The following is a 15,569-nucleotide window of genomic DNA, read 5'->3' as shown; positions in this document are numbered from 1 at the left end:
CGATGGATTAATAATCAGATATGATAACTGGTTCTCAAATATTTTACCTGATAAAATTTACTGTTGAAATGTTTCTAAAGAACTTGACCTCATTTTAGTCACATAAAATCAACAAGATTACTGGCATAATTTCTAGTTTTTCAGACATGAGCCTGAAACCTTCTTAAAATATTGAATGATTATTCTGCTGCTGCCTCTTATAGTCGATAATAAATATTTATTATTGACCAGAGACGTGAAAAAGTCAGAGCCAAGCAGGGCGTCGTTCACATGGAAACCAAACGAACCAGAAAATTAACTCAGGTAACGTGTTAACAATAATAATAACAACAACAATAATAATAATAATAACAACAACAATAATAATAATAACAACAACAATAATAATAATAACAACAACAACAATAATAATAACAACAACAATAATAATAATAATAACAACAACAATAATAATAATAATAACAACAACAATAATAATAATAATAATAATAATAATCCTACACACATCCCCTCCCTGTCTCCCGGGGCCCCTCCCCGTCTCCCGGGGCCCCTGCCCGTCTCCCGGGGCCCCTCCCCGTCTCCCGGGGCCCCTCCCCGTCTCCCGGGGCCCCTCCCCGTCTCTTCATCTCCTGCAGGTGGATTCTGACCTGCAGAGTCGTTTCTCGGGTGGATCTGGTTCAGCTGCTCTAAACTCTGCAGAATAAAATGATTCGCTCCGCCAGGCAGACGATGCCCCTCCTCCACCTGCTGCTGCTTGTGAGTACGATTCCTCGGGTTCTGCTTTCCGGCTCGTTGCCTCTCAGGTTCTGGTTCTGCTCCGTTTCACCGGATCGTTGTGGGCTGGATGTCGGCCGTTTGGATCAGAACCGGCTGGACTCTGATGGAGCTCACTGAGGAGGCGACGTGCTGGACCAGTCGTAATATTTTAGACTAAAATAAAAATAATATTCATGATTTTAACCAGCAGATTTTTGTTTAAAGGCCCAAAACATCAACATCTGAATATAAAATATTTCTGTAAACCTTTTGGTTTGAAATGGTAGATTATTTTCAAACTCTGCAATAAATTGATAGTTGGACAAAAATCAGATCAAAAGTAAATGAATGTTTTTTTATCTGGTTGGATTATGAAGATTTTGAATAGTTGATGCATCAGAAGCTGAGAAAGAAAAAGTTCAGTGGGTCGGTTCTGAGGTCCGATGGGCTGAGATTAGTCAGACCACTGGAGGCTGGGGAAACTTTTCAGTTGGTTTTATTGGTCAGTTGGTTATTTAGTGGATGTCTTTATTGTTTTGCTGATATTTGGTTGTTTAATTGGTTTGTGGTTAGTTTATGTTGACATGTTAGTTAGTTGGTTACTTGAACAGTTAGTTGTCGCTCTGTTCCTTGTTTGAATGGTTAGTTGGTTCCTTCCAGTTTTCCCAGTCTGGTTCCAGTTTTCCCATCATGCTGTGTTGGTCCTGCAGCTGAGCGGCCTCTCTCTGGTTGCCATGGGAACCTGGGTGACGGCGGGCGGCGGCCCCTTCCTCCACCTGCTGGGGCCGTTCTCCAACCAGCTGCTGCGCTTCGTCAACATCGGCCTCCTCTGCATCGCCATGGGAACCACACTGGTGCTGCTGGGAGCACTGGGAGGATGTGCAGCTCACTGGGAGAGCAAGTGTCTGCTGCTGACTGTGAGTGGGGGGGTGACCTGGGGTCAGCAGGTCTGAACTTTGACCTCTGATGTCTGCATCCTGCAGCTCTTCTCCATCGTCCTCATCATCTTCATCAGTGAGACGGCAGCTGGAGTCGTGGCTCTGGTCTACTCCTCCTTCGTGAGTTGATTAAAAATATAATAATAATAATAATAGTGCAGGAACCCTGATGAGTTTTAGTAGAACCCAAACAACTAAAACACAAAATATTCTTGGAAATCTGAGTAAAATATGCAACAATGAAAAAGTGACAATTATAATTCTATAATAATAAAGTTTTAATTGATGTTTAAACTCTTTAATAGTTACCAAATGTGAAACATTATTCCAAACTTTCACTGTGAACTCTGACCTCCACTGGTCTGATAAATCTGATGAACAAAAATACGAACATGAAAAATGTTAATGTTAAAAATAGAAATAATAATCTGTAAATTCTCAAACAGAGGAGCCGTTTCCCCAAATTATATCACAATAATATAAATATGTATTTATAAAGTGTAAACAATCATTCTGCAGCGATATAATTTGATTTATGTGTTTCTCCTCTTCATCAGCTCAGATCTCATTCCACCTCCGATTCCCTCTGGAGCCGAAGCATTTTATATGCAAAGCAGCTCATTTGCATATAACACACACACACACACACACGGGGGAATCGGGTTTTAAACTCTTAAGCAGCAGAACCTTCCAGAACAAAACTCACTGCAAAAACACAAAATCTGACCAAGTCATTTCATCTGGTTTCTAATGTAAAAATGAAGTTACAGTTCAGATGAGACGAAACTTTTCTGAAGCTTGTTTTCAGTGATACTTTAATACTGATTATAAAAGGTTCCAGTTTATCAGTAAAACAAGAACGTTTTCATCCACATTAAGGAATTAAAACAAACTTCTGCATCTTGCTGAAAAGTTTCTTGTAAGTTAGTTTTGTCTTATTTGAGATTCTGAGATGTTTGCACCAGAAACTGGATAAAATACTTGGTAGGATTTTGTGTTTTGCAGTGCAGGAGGCCCAGGGGTGTCCAAACTTTTTGTCCTTTGGGCCAAAATCAAAAGAAAAGAAAAAACTAAAATCTAGTAAGTAAAGCTGTCCAGTGTTTTTCTGGCAGATATTTAAACCTGTTGTAATAAACAATTAATCACATGATAAATTAAAATCAGCTCAATCATTTTCAGTCTGAGTTAATAACTAGTTTTATTTTATTAACTGTGTTTGCTGATTGTGTTTTATTTTGGATATTTGAAATATCTTCCAGTTCCAGAGTCTTTACAAAATTATGCAGTTGTCAGTTTATCACTTAAAAATGATATACTGATCAACATTTTATCACAATAATTACTGGGATAATTTATCATCCAGTAAAATATGGACAGGAAAAATCAAATCCAAAACTTGTAGAAGATTTTTGAACATTTGCTGTATTAAAAGAAAAGTTTTTAAATATTTTTTAAAATTCTGTCCCAGTGTAATGAATAAAATAAAATGATTCCATGTTTTAATGTCCCAGCATGCACTGGGGCGTCTCCCCCATGCTGCAGGTCTGAGGCACCACAGGATTATTAATCAAATCAGAAAAATCAGAGGAAGAGAAACTGGACAAACAGGAAATGAAACGGAAAGCGAAGCGTCGATAAATATGGAAACGTCCGGCAGAAAAACGACTCGGCGTTTGGATTCATTTCCAGTTTTCCCGTTTCTCTGATTTGTGAGGAGATTTATTTCATTTGGCTGATTAGGAGCAGAAACACGGCCTCCTTAAATCTGCTGTGATTTTCTGCCCACAGAAACAGTTTAGATTTACAAGCTTCTGGTTTTCTGAAGGGAAAATGATATTTTAGGTCAGAACGGAGAGAAACAGCAAAACAGACACAGTGAGAAACAGAAACTTTTCCAACTTGATCCACAGATGGAGATTTAAACAACTTTCAGGGAAACAAGATTCAAGGCTGGAAACACAAATACTGAGAAAAATCACCCAATTTTTACCTGCTACTTTTGGGTCTGTTGCAATAAATCAGTTAATCGCACGATAACTTAGAACGAGATCAATAATTTCCCTTTCTGCTGAAAACTGGATGAAGTTTCCAGTCTGGAGTTTTGGTCTCAACCAGAAACTTCATGATTCATTTTATTTATCGTTTCTGTTGTTTTATTTTGAATATTTAAAATTTCTTCCAGTTTCAGTTTTAAATGTTCATTAGAATTAAAATTTTATTGATGTTTGAGAATGTTGAGAATGTTCCTTCATTTTTATTAGCATTACCATTATATTAATTGAAAATGGCCTCAAAACAACAATATTATCGTTTATCACGATAATTTATTGTCCAGAAATGTTTGTTACAGTGACAGGCCCAACCTGGTCAGAGGATTCGCCAGTTCTCTGCTCCGGTTCGGTACCTTTGGTAATCTGCTTCATTGGACGCAGCTCCCTCTGCAGATCTAACAAGTTTAATGTTTTTATTAAACTTTGTGTTTTCCAGGCTGAAGGCATCCTCAAGGCGTGGGCGGTTCCCGCGCTGCAGAACGATTACGGCAGCGATCCGACGGTCACTGGGATCTGGAACGCCACCATGGCAGAGGTGAGAGACACCGGGTAATAAACCTCCAGACCAACCTCCAGACTGACCTTCAGACCGACCTTCAGACCGACCTTCATTCCGACCTTCAGACTGACCTTCAGATCGACCTCCAGACTGACCTCCAGACTGACCTTCAGATCGACCTCCAGACTGACCTCCAGACTGACCTTCAGATTGACCTTCATTCCGACCTCCAGACTGACCTTCAGATTGACCTCCAGACTGACCTTCCTGCAGTTAAATAACTGAACCAGCATCAGATTAAAGCGTTTATCAGTAATCAGTATTTCTGCGTGTTTCCCGCCAGTTGAAGTGTTGTGGTTTCTCCAACTACACTGACTTCCTGGGGTCAGAGCTGGAGGAGCGGAACGGGACCGGCCTCCCGCCCAGCTGCTGCTCCACCAACATCGCCCCCTGCAGCCCAGCAGAGGCGGCACGCTCACCTGTCCAGGTAAAACCTCCCTACAGACTCACCGACTAAGTGATGCTAATTATTGTCTTTTTTTCTTTATCATTGCAGGTTATTAAATATTGGAAACATAACATGTTTTAGTCTGTAATATCTCATAAGGATGATCTGATGTCTCCTCCTTCAGGGCTGCTTTGATCCCATCCTGAGGACCCTGAGGAAACACACCTGCGCTGTGGGAGGCGTGGCAGCAGCAGTGGGAGTCCTAGAGGTAAAAATACATAACAACCCGAACCATGGGTCATAAAAACCTCAATAAGTGAGTCAGTGTGGCTTTGGCTTGGTTAGGTCAAAGTGGAAAATGGCCACTGGTACGACCTGCTGAGAGCTGATTGGCTCGGTGAGCCTGACCAGTACCACAGGGGGGCACAAGCCTGCTAGTCAGCTAACAGTGGAGCTAATTATTTGCTTAGCATTTTTTGATAACTTTGAAAATGTTTAGCTCACTTAGCTTCGACTAAATTTAATTTTCTGCTTAAATCCTAAACGTTGGTTTATTGGCAGTTTTGTAAACTTTCAGTCGAATAAGTTTTGACATTTGACATATTCCACTAAATACCACGTTGGCGTAGTGGTTAGCTTTAGCTTACATTTAATGCTGTGTTGGTGTAGCACTTTAGCTAACATTGGAATTTAGCACACTTAGCTTCCCCTAAATTTATTTTTCTGGATAAATTCTGAAGCACTAATTTACTTTGCCGTTTTGTAAACCTCCTTTGGAATAAAGTTTGATTTGGGTGTAAATTTGGTTATTGGTTCTTTAAAATTATTTAAGTATTTAGATGTCTATATTCATGCTCTTATTTTGAAGTCTATTTACACAGCAGCTAAGTTTTCCCTCCTCATGCTTTTTATTTTTTAAGCTGTGTTGAGCAAGTTCTTATTATACAACAAGTGAACAACTGAGGAAACATCCAACACTTACATGAACAACCAATCAGGCGTGACTCTGGTTTTCACTGGGCCGTCAGGCAGGAAGTGCTCTGCTCGGTTCATTGGAGGTGAATGACCTGTGACGGAACCAGAACGTAGAGAAAACTTTAGATATGCCCGCTCCCTACAAATGTAATATTTGTGGAGAAATATGTTTTTAGTTCTAACATTTATTCAGTTCCTTATTTAGAAACTGAAGTTTCACGTGAATCTTTCAATGATCTGGTTTCTGCTCGTTTGATTCTCCTGCTCCTCAGATCGCTGCCATGATCGTCTCCATGTACCTGTTCTCTCACCTGGATGAGAAAGTCAGCTGAAGTTCCTCCTCCCAGCCTGCAGAGGCAGTAGAACCTGATGCTGTCCTCCTCTTTGCTGCAACATAATTTTTAACACTTCCTGTTGAGGTTTAGCTTGATTTCAATTCAGTAGAGAAGTTTTAAATACATGTATGAACTATAAATATATTTAAATGAATTAACTTTTATTTGGATCTTTTCTTACTCAACATATTTCTGGTTCCTTTTGTTCCATATTTTAAAAGGGAAAGTTCAGGTTTTATGAGTTTCTGTAGAGAAACAGAATTTTTTACGTTCATGTCATTTTGTTGGTCTGCCAACAGCAACACTGTAGTACCAGCCTCCCACCAGTAGGTGGCAATAAGTGACAGAATGACCCTGAAGCAGTACTGATCTCAGTAACAACTCATTTTGTTCTTTTACATCCTGAGCTAAATTTACCCGTTTAATCAGAGCGATGTGGATAAAATCCTAGAAACTTCAGGAGTGATGGCTTCTTCCTCTGATTGGCTGATCAGCTCTTGTTGGTTCAGATTCATTTCTCTGATCATTCGACCAGCTTCAGCAGCTTCAGCAGCATCTTCCTGAGGCCTTCAGGGTTCACTGTGGAGTTATTCAGATATTTTACAGCTGAACTCTCCTCTTGGATCCGTGTCGCCTTCATGTTGCGAGGCTTTAATCTGATTTACAGTTGAGCAGCGAGTGAGGCGAAACTCTGCTGAGGATCAACGACCCTGTGAAGGTCAAAGGTGAAGGACAGGAAGCCGCCAAACCTGCAGAGGAACCAGGAAGCCACAGATTTACATCCCATCCACATTCCCTTCATTTGGTTTCCCAGGATGTTTCCAAGGGAAATCAGGACAACGCAGAGAAATCCGAGCTCCTTCAGAATATTCAGCCATAAAAAACGACTTAAAAATGAAAAAAATTTAAAAACATCTTTATTCAGTCAGAGAAATAAAACATCTGAGACGTTCAGCCCAAGACGAGTCACTGAGATGCTTCACGGCAAACTAAAATTGAAAAACCCATAAAGTCAAACATAAAACTGGAGTTCAGTCACACTGCAGATCAGATGAGACTCAAATTTAAACCTGAATAATTTGGGTTTAAACTTACGATGGAGTATTAGGGCCAGGCTAAAACATATTAATTATGACAATGAAGTACAAGAATGCTGAAAGCTTAAATAATATGAACATAAAGTTTTATGGTATTTTAACTTTTATTCTTGCATTATTACGTTGTTATCATATTAATATGACTATTTTATACTGTTGTGATTTTATTCTGGTAATATTTGGACATTATTTTTTCCTTTCTCAGTCTGGTCCTAAAGCGTCATATAAACTGGAATGAACGCTGCCAACGCTTAATAAACAAACTATCCCAAAAAGGTTTTTCTCCTGAAAACGGATCCGGTCGGATTCTGTTCCTCACATCATTTCACTGGAAAAAATGAGAGAAAATCTGGACTTTTTTACTGCTAAAACCTAATAGAACCTGAACACGTCGTCTGCCTCCATGATGGGCAGGATTTATTTCATTTTGTTTCTAAAAGCTGAGGCTCAGCAGCCGGAACCAACCGGGCTTCATGAGAAAGAACCTGTCATTTCTGCAACGGCCAGCAGGGGGCGGTAGAGTCCTGTTTATGTTGGGTTGTTTTCTGTTTCCATAGGAACGGCCCTCAGCTGATCCTGAAACTGTGCTGAACCAATCAGAAGTTCTGCAGAACCAGATCCAGTCCAGGTTCCAGTTTCAATGAGACTTTTAGCAAAAAATAATCTTGTCCGTCATCATTTGGATAATTTTGAGGCTTAAAAGTTGTAACATTTAAAAATCCACCAATCAGAACTTTAGTATTAATATAAAAGGTTGAAAACATAAAAAGCTGAAATGTTCAGAGTTCAGTAGTTTCTCCAAACTCGGCGGGTCGGAGGTTCGATTCCTCCTGAGCAGCAGGCTGAGGTTCAAACTCCGTCCTCCAGGATCCAGATTCTGAACGTTAACCCGGTTCAGTGAAAACCTGGCCGGTTCTAATTGTCTAAAAATAGATTTCAGTTCCTCTGAGTTTCTTTCTCTCTCTGAAATGTTAAAATGTTCAGAGCATGAAGAGTTAATATTAATAACCAGTTCTCACTGGAACCGTTCCGTCTCCAGACTGACTTCGTTCTGAGACCCAAAGCTCCAGGAGAGTTTCCTGTTCTGGAATCTGTTCTGTTCCGGTTCTGGCGGACCAGGCCGGCGTTTGGGTCTACAGCTGCTCCACCGGCGCCCCTTCCTCTTTGGGCGGCGGCTCCAGGTGGATGGGGACGAGGGCGGCCGGTTTCTTCACGCTGCCGAGGAAAAACCAGAAACACCATTCAACCAGTTCCATCTGACCTTTGACCTGAAAATCACTTCCTGTCCAACCAAACAATCTGAATATTAATAACCTCCAGTTGTTTTACTGAACATCATCAGAAATGATGTTTTACTGTTCGGTTGCACCAACCGGCCCGGCCCACCGGTCGCCGTCAGCTGACAAAACTGAATTTCCCAAGGAAGTGAAAGAAGATAAACCAGGTGAGTTCGTCTGAAAGCTCAAATCGTATAAAAATGTAAATAATTGGGGGTTTGAGCACAACCTACATATGGAGCCCTCGATGCGGCTGTCGCAGGTTTGATTCCCGGCCTGGTGAGCTCTGCCCCACGTCTTCCCCCTCTCTCACTACTTAACTGTCAAATAAAGGCCACCTGAGCCAATAAAACCCTAAAAAATGTACAGAATTTACCAAAGAGAAACTGAAAATTTCAGCCAGGGCGGGCAGAACAGGAGCGTTGCGGCGCAGTGGTTAGCGCGGCGCGGTGGTTAGCGCGGCGCGGTGGTTAGCGCGGCGCGGTGGTTAGCGCGGCGCCCTGCGTATAGAGACTGTGGACTCTTTACCCTCTCTATACCGAAGGACGGTTGGCTGGGCCCAGGCCTCTCTCCTCCGCTCCTCCTGACCCCTTCCTGTCGGACTGCTGTGTCCTTAAACTACCGGAGTAATGTGGGGCAACGCGCCATGATGTCGGGCTTTTTTATCCGTCCAGCTGATCAGCGTCGCTCTGCGTGTTGAAGCTTCTGACCTGGCAGCTCTTATAAAATACTAACATCTGGAAACAAAGTCCAAGCTTCACTCCGAGGGTCTGTAGAGGTGATCTCTGCACCGTCTGCATGGGGAGTATTAATATTCGCCGTGAATTTAGCTGATAAAGCCTCCAAGTTGTGAAGCGTTTTGCGCTTACGTGAATATGACGTCATCACAACTAAACGACCTTAAAAAATATGGAGTTGTTCAACCCTGTGATGGTCAAACCCACTCCTAACTCTTTCTATGCATAATTGTTTTATACAAACACAACATCTTAGTTTCTATAAAATATTTATCAGTTGATTTGGATGCATTTGTTCTATTTGTTAGCGCGCACATTTAGTTAGCATATGTATTTATATCAACTTAAAGTTAGTGCTGTTTGCTTAGCTCTTGTTTGTTTGAGTTGCCAGACAGAAGATGGCCGGGCTCAGCGGCCCAAATGCTGACTGGGCTGCACCACTAGCTCCTGCTGGCAGGGGGAATTTGTATGTTCTTTGGCTAGATAAGTTTTTGTATTTAAGTAAATACCTGTAATTAAAGTTTAATACTTTTGATTTTCATCTTTGGGTGTTTAGTCAAACGGAGCTGTACTGTTATTTGTCAGTAATTCTGTTTAGTTTCCCCTGTGGTGTCTTACCTGGTCTGATCAGCCGGTGTATAAACCCTGTGAGTCGTTTCTCTGTGAGGTCAGTTACGTTTGTTTGTGCAGCCAGATTGTTTGCATTTTTCCTGAGTTCAGTTTTGTGTCTTTGACCTCTTTTATGAGTTCAGGTCTTTTTTGTCATATAATACTTTGGGTTAAAATAATAATAAAAAAACTTTTTATTCTAATATTTCCTGTGACTCCTGTTTTCAACTCGGTCCATTACAAACTGCATGGACTTTATTTTAGCTTTTAAACTAAAATAAAAATGACAAATTGTTGGATTTCATGACTTTTTAATAATTTATAAAACATTTTTTTCACAGCAGCTTTCAAAAGCTGGAAAATCTGCCAATTCCTCCAACTCATATTTAAACTTTTCTGTGAAGAGAGGGAGGTTAAATGTCTTCTCTTTATTAAACTAGGGGGCGCTGCTACTGCTATTTTTGTTTGTAGGACAGCAGCATGATCAGCTGATCTGTTCTGGGATCAGGTCTGAATCCTGTTATTCAGTTCCATCTTTATGCCGATGATACTGTGATGTACTTATGAGAATACCCAGAATTCAATCAGTCACAGCTTGAATTTTTTATATTTTTTCTGTTTGGTGCAAAAAATACGACAGAGGTTAATAAAAAAACTGTAAAGCTAAAATAGTATAGAATAAAGCCATATGGTACAACTTTACTCTCATATTCTCGTTTCATGACTCGTTTGACTGAAGGAGTTCAAACTGCTTTTTCTCTCCTGATGTTGGCATTAATACGAAGAGCAGAGTTTGGTATTCCCTTCCCAGCCAAAGAATTACTTACGAGTACGGAGAGATCGGCACGGCAATGACCAGGATGTGGTTCCTTTTCCTGAAGAGCCGCCAGAGTCCTCGGTGATATCCTCGAACATCCAGGTCCCAAACATGGAGGCACTGATGGAAAACAGGGAAACGCCAAGTCAATCGGGAAACCTTCCACCTCCTGGCCCGGAGGACGAAGAGCGTGTACCTTGGCCAGCTCGGTCCAGGTGGACGTGTCCAGCTCAGTCTCCATCTTTATGAACATGATGTAAGTCTTGCCGTCCGTGTCCGGGACGAATGAGTCCTCACAGGGATTCCTGGAGTGATCCAGCAGCTCCGCTTCCCTGGATCAGGGACAAACGCATCCGGAACACCGTGGGAAACTTTAAACAGATGTCACAACCTGAGCAAGATCCTTGGTTCTGCAGCGACTCTCACCTCAACAGCTTCTGGATCTCCGCCTCATATGCGTCTTTCCTCAAACTGGGAAGCAGAGAAACAAGAAAAACGGTCAAAGAGTTAAAGATCCAGAAAACAGCTCCCGGCTGCTGAACGCACCTCTCCACGTTCCTCAGCTGGACGTTGGGAATCGTGTTAAACTTGTGCTTCTTGAAATAAACTTCCTGTGAAGAGAAAAAGAAGAAAACTGGATCCATAAAGTCATCTGGAAATCTCTGAACTTCGGTCTGTTTATTGTTAAATCAGGTTATTAGTTTATGTCCAAAGTCTGATAAAAACTCGTATCAAGTTCATTTCTACCCAACTTGAAACTCCTAGATCCCTTGAGTCAAACATGTTTCTGTTTTATCCAAAGTCACACATTCAAACAAGGACTAAGCAATGCAGCTAATATCAAAGCTAACAATGAGCTACGTAGCAGGAAGACCAGTAGTCTGGTTCTGTCAGAGGAGACAGAGGGAAGTAAGGTTAGAAAAACTTTCCTAAAAAAAAATCTAAAACTCACTTATTTATGTTTGTGACTTAAATTAAAACATCTGATTGTTTATATGTTTATGGTCAGAGAGGGTTAAAACTAGCTTAAATTAATGTGTGTGTGTGTATATATATACTTGTTTATGTATCTTCTGGGACCTTTTATTCTTGACATGCATTGTGAGGACAGATAAGGTCCCAGTATGGTAGAAATACAAACTTGTGTGTGAGATGTTTCTGTGAAAGCAATCCTTGGGTTCTCACGTGGAAATATCCGTTCATGTTGAGGCCAATGATGCCAAAGTGGTAGGAGCGCGACACGTCGGGAATGATGCACTCTCGGCCTTTCCTCTGCTCCGGCATCCTCATCCACATGTCCCAATCCCAGAGCTGCAGAGCCAGAAGAAAAATAGACGTTTTCTATCAAATCCAGCTTAAAAAATGGCGTATTCATCGTTTCTCTATAAAATCTTTTTAAATCTATTTCTCTAAAATTTACTCTAAACTTGAAGAAAGCTGCCAGATTTGATTTAGTAATACATTTGCATTCAGGTTCAGTTTTTAAACATCTCTTCTCTGATTTGTAGATTTAACTGGACATTTATTGCATGGTTTATCATTTATTGTGATAAATTTCTAATCAGATTTGATCTTATTCTTGTCACAATAAATTCTAATTAATGATTTTAATAATAACCTAAAACTCTGTTGTCAAGATTATTATTTAAAAAATTTTCCTCCACTGTTCAATAACAGTGCATCAATAAACAATAATAAATTTGAAAGTAAGATTAAATGCAGCTACTGTTTGAAGCTTAGTGATAAAAATTACATTTCTATATCTGACTGTCCTAAGAAATACAATACGAATGGAAATGTTTTTCAGGAGGAATGTTTGTGTTGCTATGATTCAGTCATACAATAAGGAATAATTATTATAAATATCATTTTTATCATTATCACAATGTTACAACAAAATATCATGTTAAATCTTTAAGTCCGTATCACTCATCCCTAAAACTGAATATTTTCACATCCGTCAGTTCATTATTCTGTCTTGATGTTTGTGACCTTTTCGGGGGTCGGCCATTTTGGCTCCAGCTCATCCTTGTAGATGCTCTTCTTCAGCACCCAGCCCAGGCCAGGCATGCTCTCCACCCGGTAGAGGAGGGCGGGGTCCTCCGCTGTGTGCTCATAGCCCTGCTCACAAACCAAACAAAGGTTTAACACACCTGGACTCCAGGTAATGACACACAGAGACTCAAAGAGGAACGGCAAAAGCAAAGGAGGTAGATCAGCAGTGACTGAGTCATCCAAGACATTTTACTGTGAAATATTGGATAGTGAGCCATTAGCATGTCATTCTGGTCATGAGGTTGTTATAAAGCAACAGACTCCAGTTAGAGGCCTTTTCAGATTTGTTGTGAGACTGTCTGCTACTGGAGATCCTTCATGCCCACAGTGAGCTCCTGGAACTGAACACCTGGAACTGAACACCTGGAACTGAACACCTGGAACACGGACTGTCGGGACTGACCTGGTCGTTCCAGGCTGAGATGCAGTACAGGCTGTCGTCCTGGTCCAACAGGTGGATGGTCTGACTCAGGAAGCTGTCAGGAAACGGAACGGGTCACAGGGGGACACGGGTCAGACGGGGTGGGACACGGGTCAGACGGGGTGGGACACGGGTCAGATGGGGTGGGATACAAAAGTCTTACACATAATATGATTAAATAGTTCTGCCACAATAAGATACAAGATATGCGATTAATGGCCGCATATCGATTAATTAAGGCCAATTTACCAATGAATTAATGATTTTTTAGGCCAATTAATTCAAGACATTTCAAGACCTTAATTTTAAGTAGATTAATGCAAGACTTATTAAGGATGGCGGACATCGTGTACAGAACACTATGAAGACATTAGAGCATGACTTAAACATCTGCCTGACAGAAAACTCATGCAGAAGTAGTTCTGCAAGGACTAAAATCAAGACCTTCGAATGACATACCAACTAGAGATTTTAAATTAAATTAAGACATTTAAAGGTGTTGATGTTAGATACACGAGTTCAAGACGTTTGAAGAATTTTTCAAGATGAGTGGACATCCTGAAATAAGGGTAAGGGTTTATGTGTTTACAGTGGAAAGTGAACCTCTGTTTAACCCCTCCCATCTCCGTCTATCGCCTCCCATCTCAGCTTAGCCACGCCCATCTCAGCTTAGCCACGCCGATCCTACCATCCACTCTGCAGTTTCAGATTTATGTTCTGTTTCTGTAACTCTGGTCTTTCTGAAAACCTGAAGAGCAAATGTGAAGCAGGAGACGACGCATGTTTCTGCAGCCACCGCCACCTAGTGGCCACGCTCCAGAATGTTTACAGGAAACCCGGTTGGGTTTACGCCAGAGTTCAGCTGAACAGAACCTGAAAAAGTCCACAGAGATGTCCAGGTCCTCCTCCAGAACCACGGCAAACCCGGCATCCTGTCCAAACACAGAGAAGGTTCTGTCATGAGACCGGACCCGGTCAGAACCATGACGGCACGTCGATGCGGAGACTCACAGGGTGAAGGTTAAAGGTCGCCGTCAGACTCGCCTTGTAGTGCTGAAACAACAGGAAACCAGCCGGTCACAGCAATGTGCAAAGTTTCAAGAACCTTTCAAGCATTTTCAAGGTCAGTTTGAAACTTTTCCAAACTTTGGAGTTTCAGACAAAAACGATCTGAAAAAGTTTAAATTCAAAGTTATATGATATTTATTACTTCCTGTCTAACTGGGAGCTCTGATCTAACTGGGAGCTCTGGTTACCTGGGAGACGCGGGCGTTCTTGATGCTGATGGGCGTGTGCTGGACGCCCTTCAACCCGAACAGCTCCACCACGTCCATGGGCTCCTGCAGCAGACACACAGCGGTTAGAGGGAGGCTCTGGCCTGGCGGTGGCAGCATCATGAAGCCGAGTTTCCGAACCTCGTAGTATCCATCGATGAAGACGGTGATCACCTGGGGGTTGACTCCATGAGCCGAGAGCAGCGAGCGCAGCATCCTGCAAGCAGACAGGAAGCTCCAGTTATACCCTTCAAAATAAAAGCTCTGATTTTCTTCATACCAGATCCTTTTTTGGCCTGCAGTGACTGGAACCGGGTCAAACCGGTTCTGAAGCTGCGTCTCACCGGTACAGGTAGTTGGGTCGGTTCCCAGCGATGACGGCCACTGGGACATTGAAGACGTTGTTACTGGGAAGCTGCAAGCAGAGACCAGATTTAACTGGTTTAACTGGAAGCCAGCAGACATTTAACTGGATCAACCGGATCAGATGTAACAGAAGTAACACCAGTCTGAGTGCGACAGAACGCTGCAGGTTCAGGTTTCAGCCAGCAAGGGGCGGCGACGCGCCACTGAACATGATTTAAACTAACATTTTTCTGGATCTGAGGCAGGTTCTGGTTCTGTGATCAGTGTGGCGACTCACCGGATCGGGGTTGAACTCAATGGGCGCCGGGTCTTTGCAGCTGCAGATGCTGCCGTATCCCTCCACCTTGCTGCAGAACAGCTTCCTCCTCCGGTTGAGCTCAGTGTCGGCCCAGTGGCACTCGGCCTCTGCAGGACCACAGACATGTTAGAGACACCAGGAGGCTTTCTGCAGGTCGGCTGGGAACAGATCCAGCAGAGTCTGGCTGCAAACTTCAGCTGCGTTCTCACAGATTGTTTCTTTTGGGTCTCATTTCTCTGCTGTGTGAGCGTAGCAGCTAACAGCTAGCAGCTAACAGCTAGCAGCTAACAGCTAACAGATTTCATCAGCTGAGCTACTAAAAAATACTCGACCAATAGGAGGAGAGGATCAGTTTAACTTGGACAATAAAACGTCAGAATCTGAAAGAACGCCCCAACAATTTACAGTGGAGACAATCAAGTGACGACATTCCCCCTCTGCTTCCACTCAACATCCTGCAATGATGCATCGCTGTCACAGGACCAACCAAAGGTCACGGGACCAACCAAAGGTCACAAGACCAACCAAAGGTCACAAGACCAACCAAAGGTCACAGGACCAACCAAAGGTCACAGGACCAACCAAAGGTCACAGGACCAACCAAAGGTCACAGGAC

The 15,569-nt window shown here is 42.1% G+C and overlaps 2 protein-coding genes across 2 annotated transcripts in view; one reads left to right on the top strand and one right to left on the bottom strand.

Annotated features, from left to right (window-relative positions):
* Window positions 1-672: 672 nt before the first annotated feature.
* tspan1 (tetraspanin 1) lies at window positions 673-6,137 on the top strand. Its single transcript, XM_007569351.2, has 7 exons — window positions 673-756; window positions 1,467-1,673; window positions 1,740-1,814; window positions 4,182-4,280; window positions 4,588-4,731; window positions 4,877-4,960; window positions 5,940-6,137. The coding sequence occupies exons 1-7, from the start codon at window positions 706-708 to the stop codon at window positions 5,997-5,999; spliced, it is 720 nt and encodes a 239-aa protein (XP_007569413.2). The 5' UTR covers window positions 673-705; the 3' UTR covers window positions 6,000-6,137.
* A 764-nt stretch (window positions 6,138-6,901) lies between these two features.
* Window positions 6,902-15,569, bottom strand: part of pomgnt1 (protein O-linked mannose N-acetylglucosaminyltransferase 1 (beta 1,2-)) — a 15,033-nt gene continuing 6,365 nt past the window's right edge. Inside the window, exons 9-22 of the mRNA XM_007569350.2 lie at window positions 14,933-15,060; window positions 14,634-14,704; window positions 14,431-14,506; window positions 14,272-14,355; window positions 14,027-14,068; window positions 13,889-13,947; window positions 12,998-13,070; window positions 12,532-12,660; window positions 11,725-11,850; window positions 11,086-11,150; window positions 10,966-11,010; window positions 10,736-10,871; window positions 10,550-10,659; window positions 6,902-8,314 (exon numbers count right to left, since the gene is read on the bottom strand). Of these exons, the coding sequence (XP_007569412.1) occupies window positions 8,233-8,314; window positions 10,550-10,659; window positions 10,736-10,871; window positions 10,966-11,010; window positions 11,086-11,150; window positions 11,725-11,850; window positions 12,532-12,660; window positions 12,998-13,070; window positions 13,889-13,947; window positions 14,027-14,068; window positions 14,272-14,355; window positions 14,431-14,506; window positions 14,634-14,704; window positions 14,933-15,060 (1,226 nt within the window). The 3' untranslated portion in view covers window positions 6,902-8,232. The remainder of the gene's footprint in view (window positions 8,315-10,549; window positions 10,660-10,735; window positions 10,872-10,965; window positions 11,011-11,085; window positions 11,151-11,724; window positions 11,851-12,531; window positions 12,661-12,997; window positions 13,071-13,888; window positions 13,948-14,026; window positions 14,069-14,271; window positions 14,356-14,430; window positions 14,507-14,633; window positions 14,705-14,932; window positions 15,061-15,569) is intronic.

Source organism: Poecilia formosa, unplaced genomic scaffold (assembly GCF_000485575.1).
Source record: "Poecilia formosa unplaced genomic scaffold, Poecilia_formosa-5.1.2 Scaffold240, whole genome shotgun sequence".
Lineage (NCBI taxonomy): Eukaryota > Metazoa > Chordata > Actinopteri > Cyprinodontiformes > Poeciliidae > Poecilia > Poecilia formosa.
Note: the sequence above shows the minus strand (reverse complement) of the source record. Positions and strands in the feature narration are given on the sequence as shown.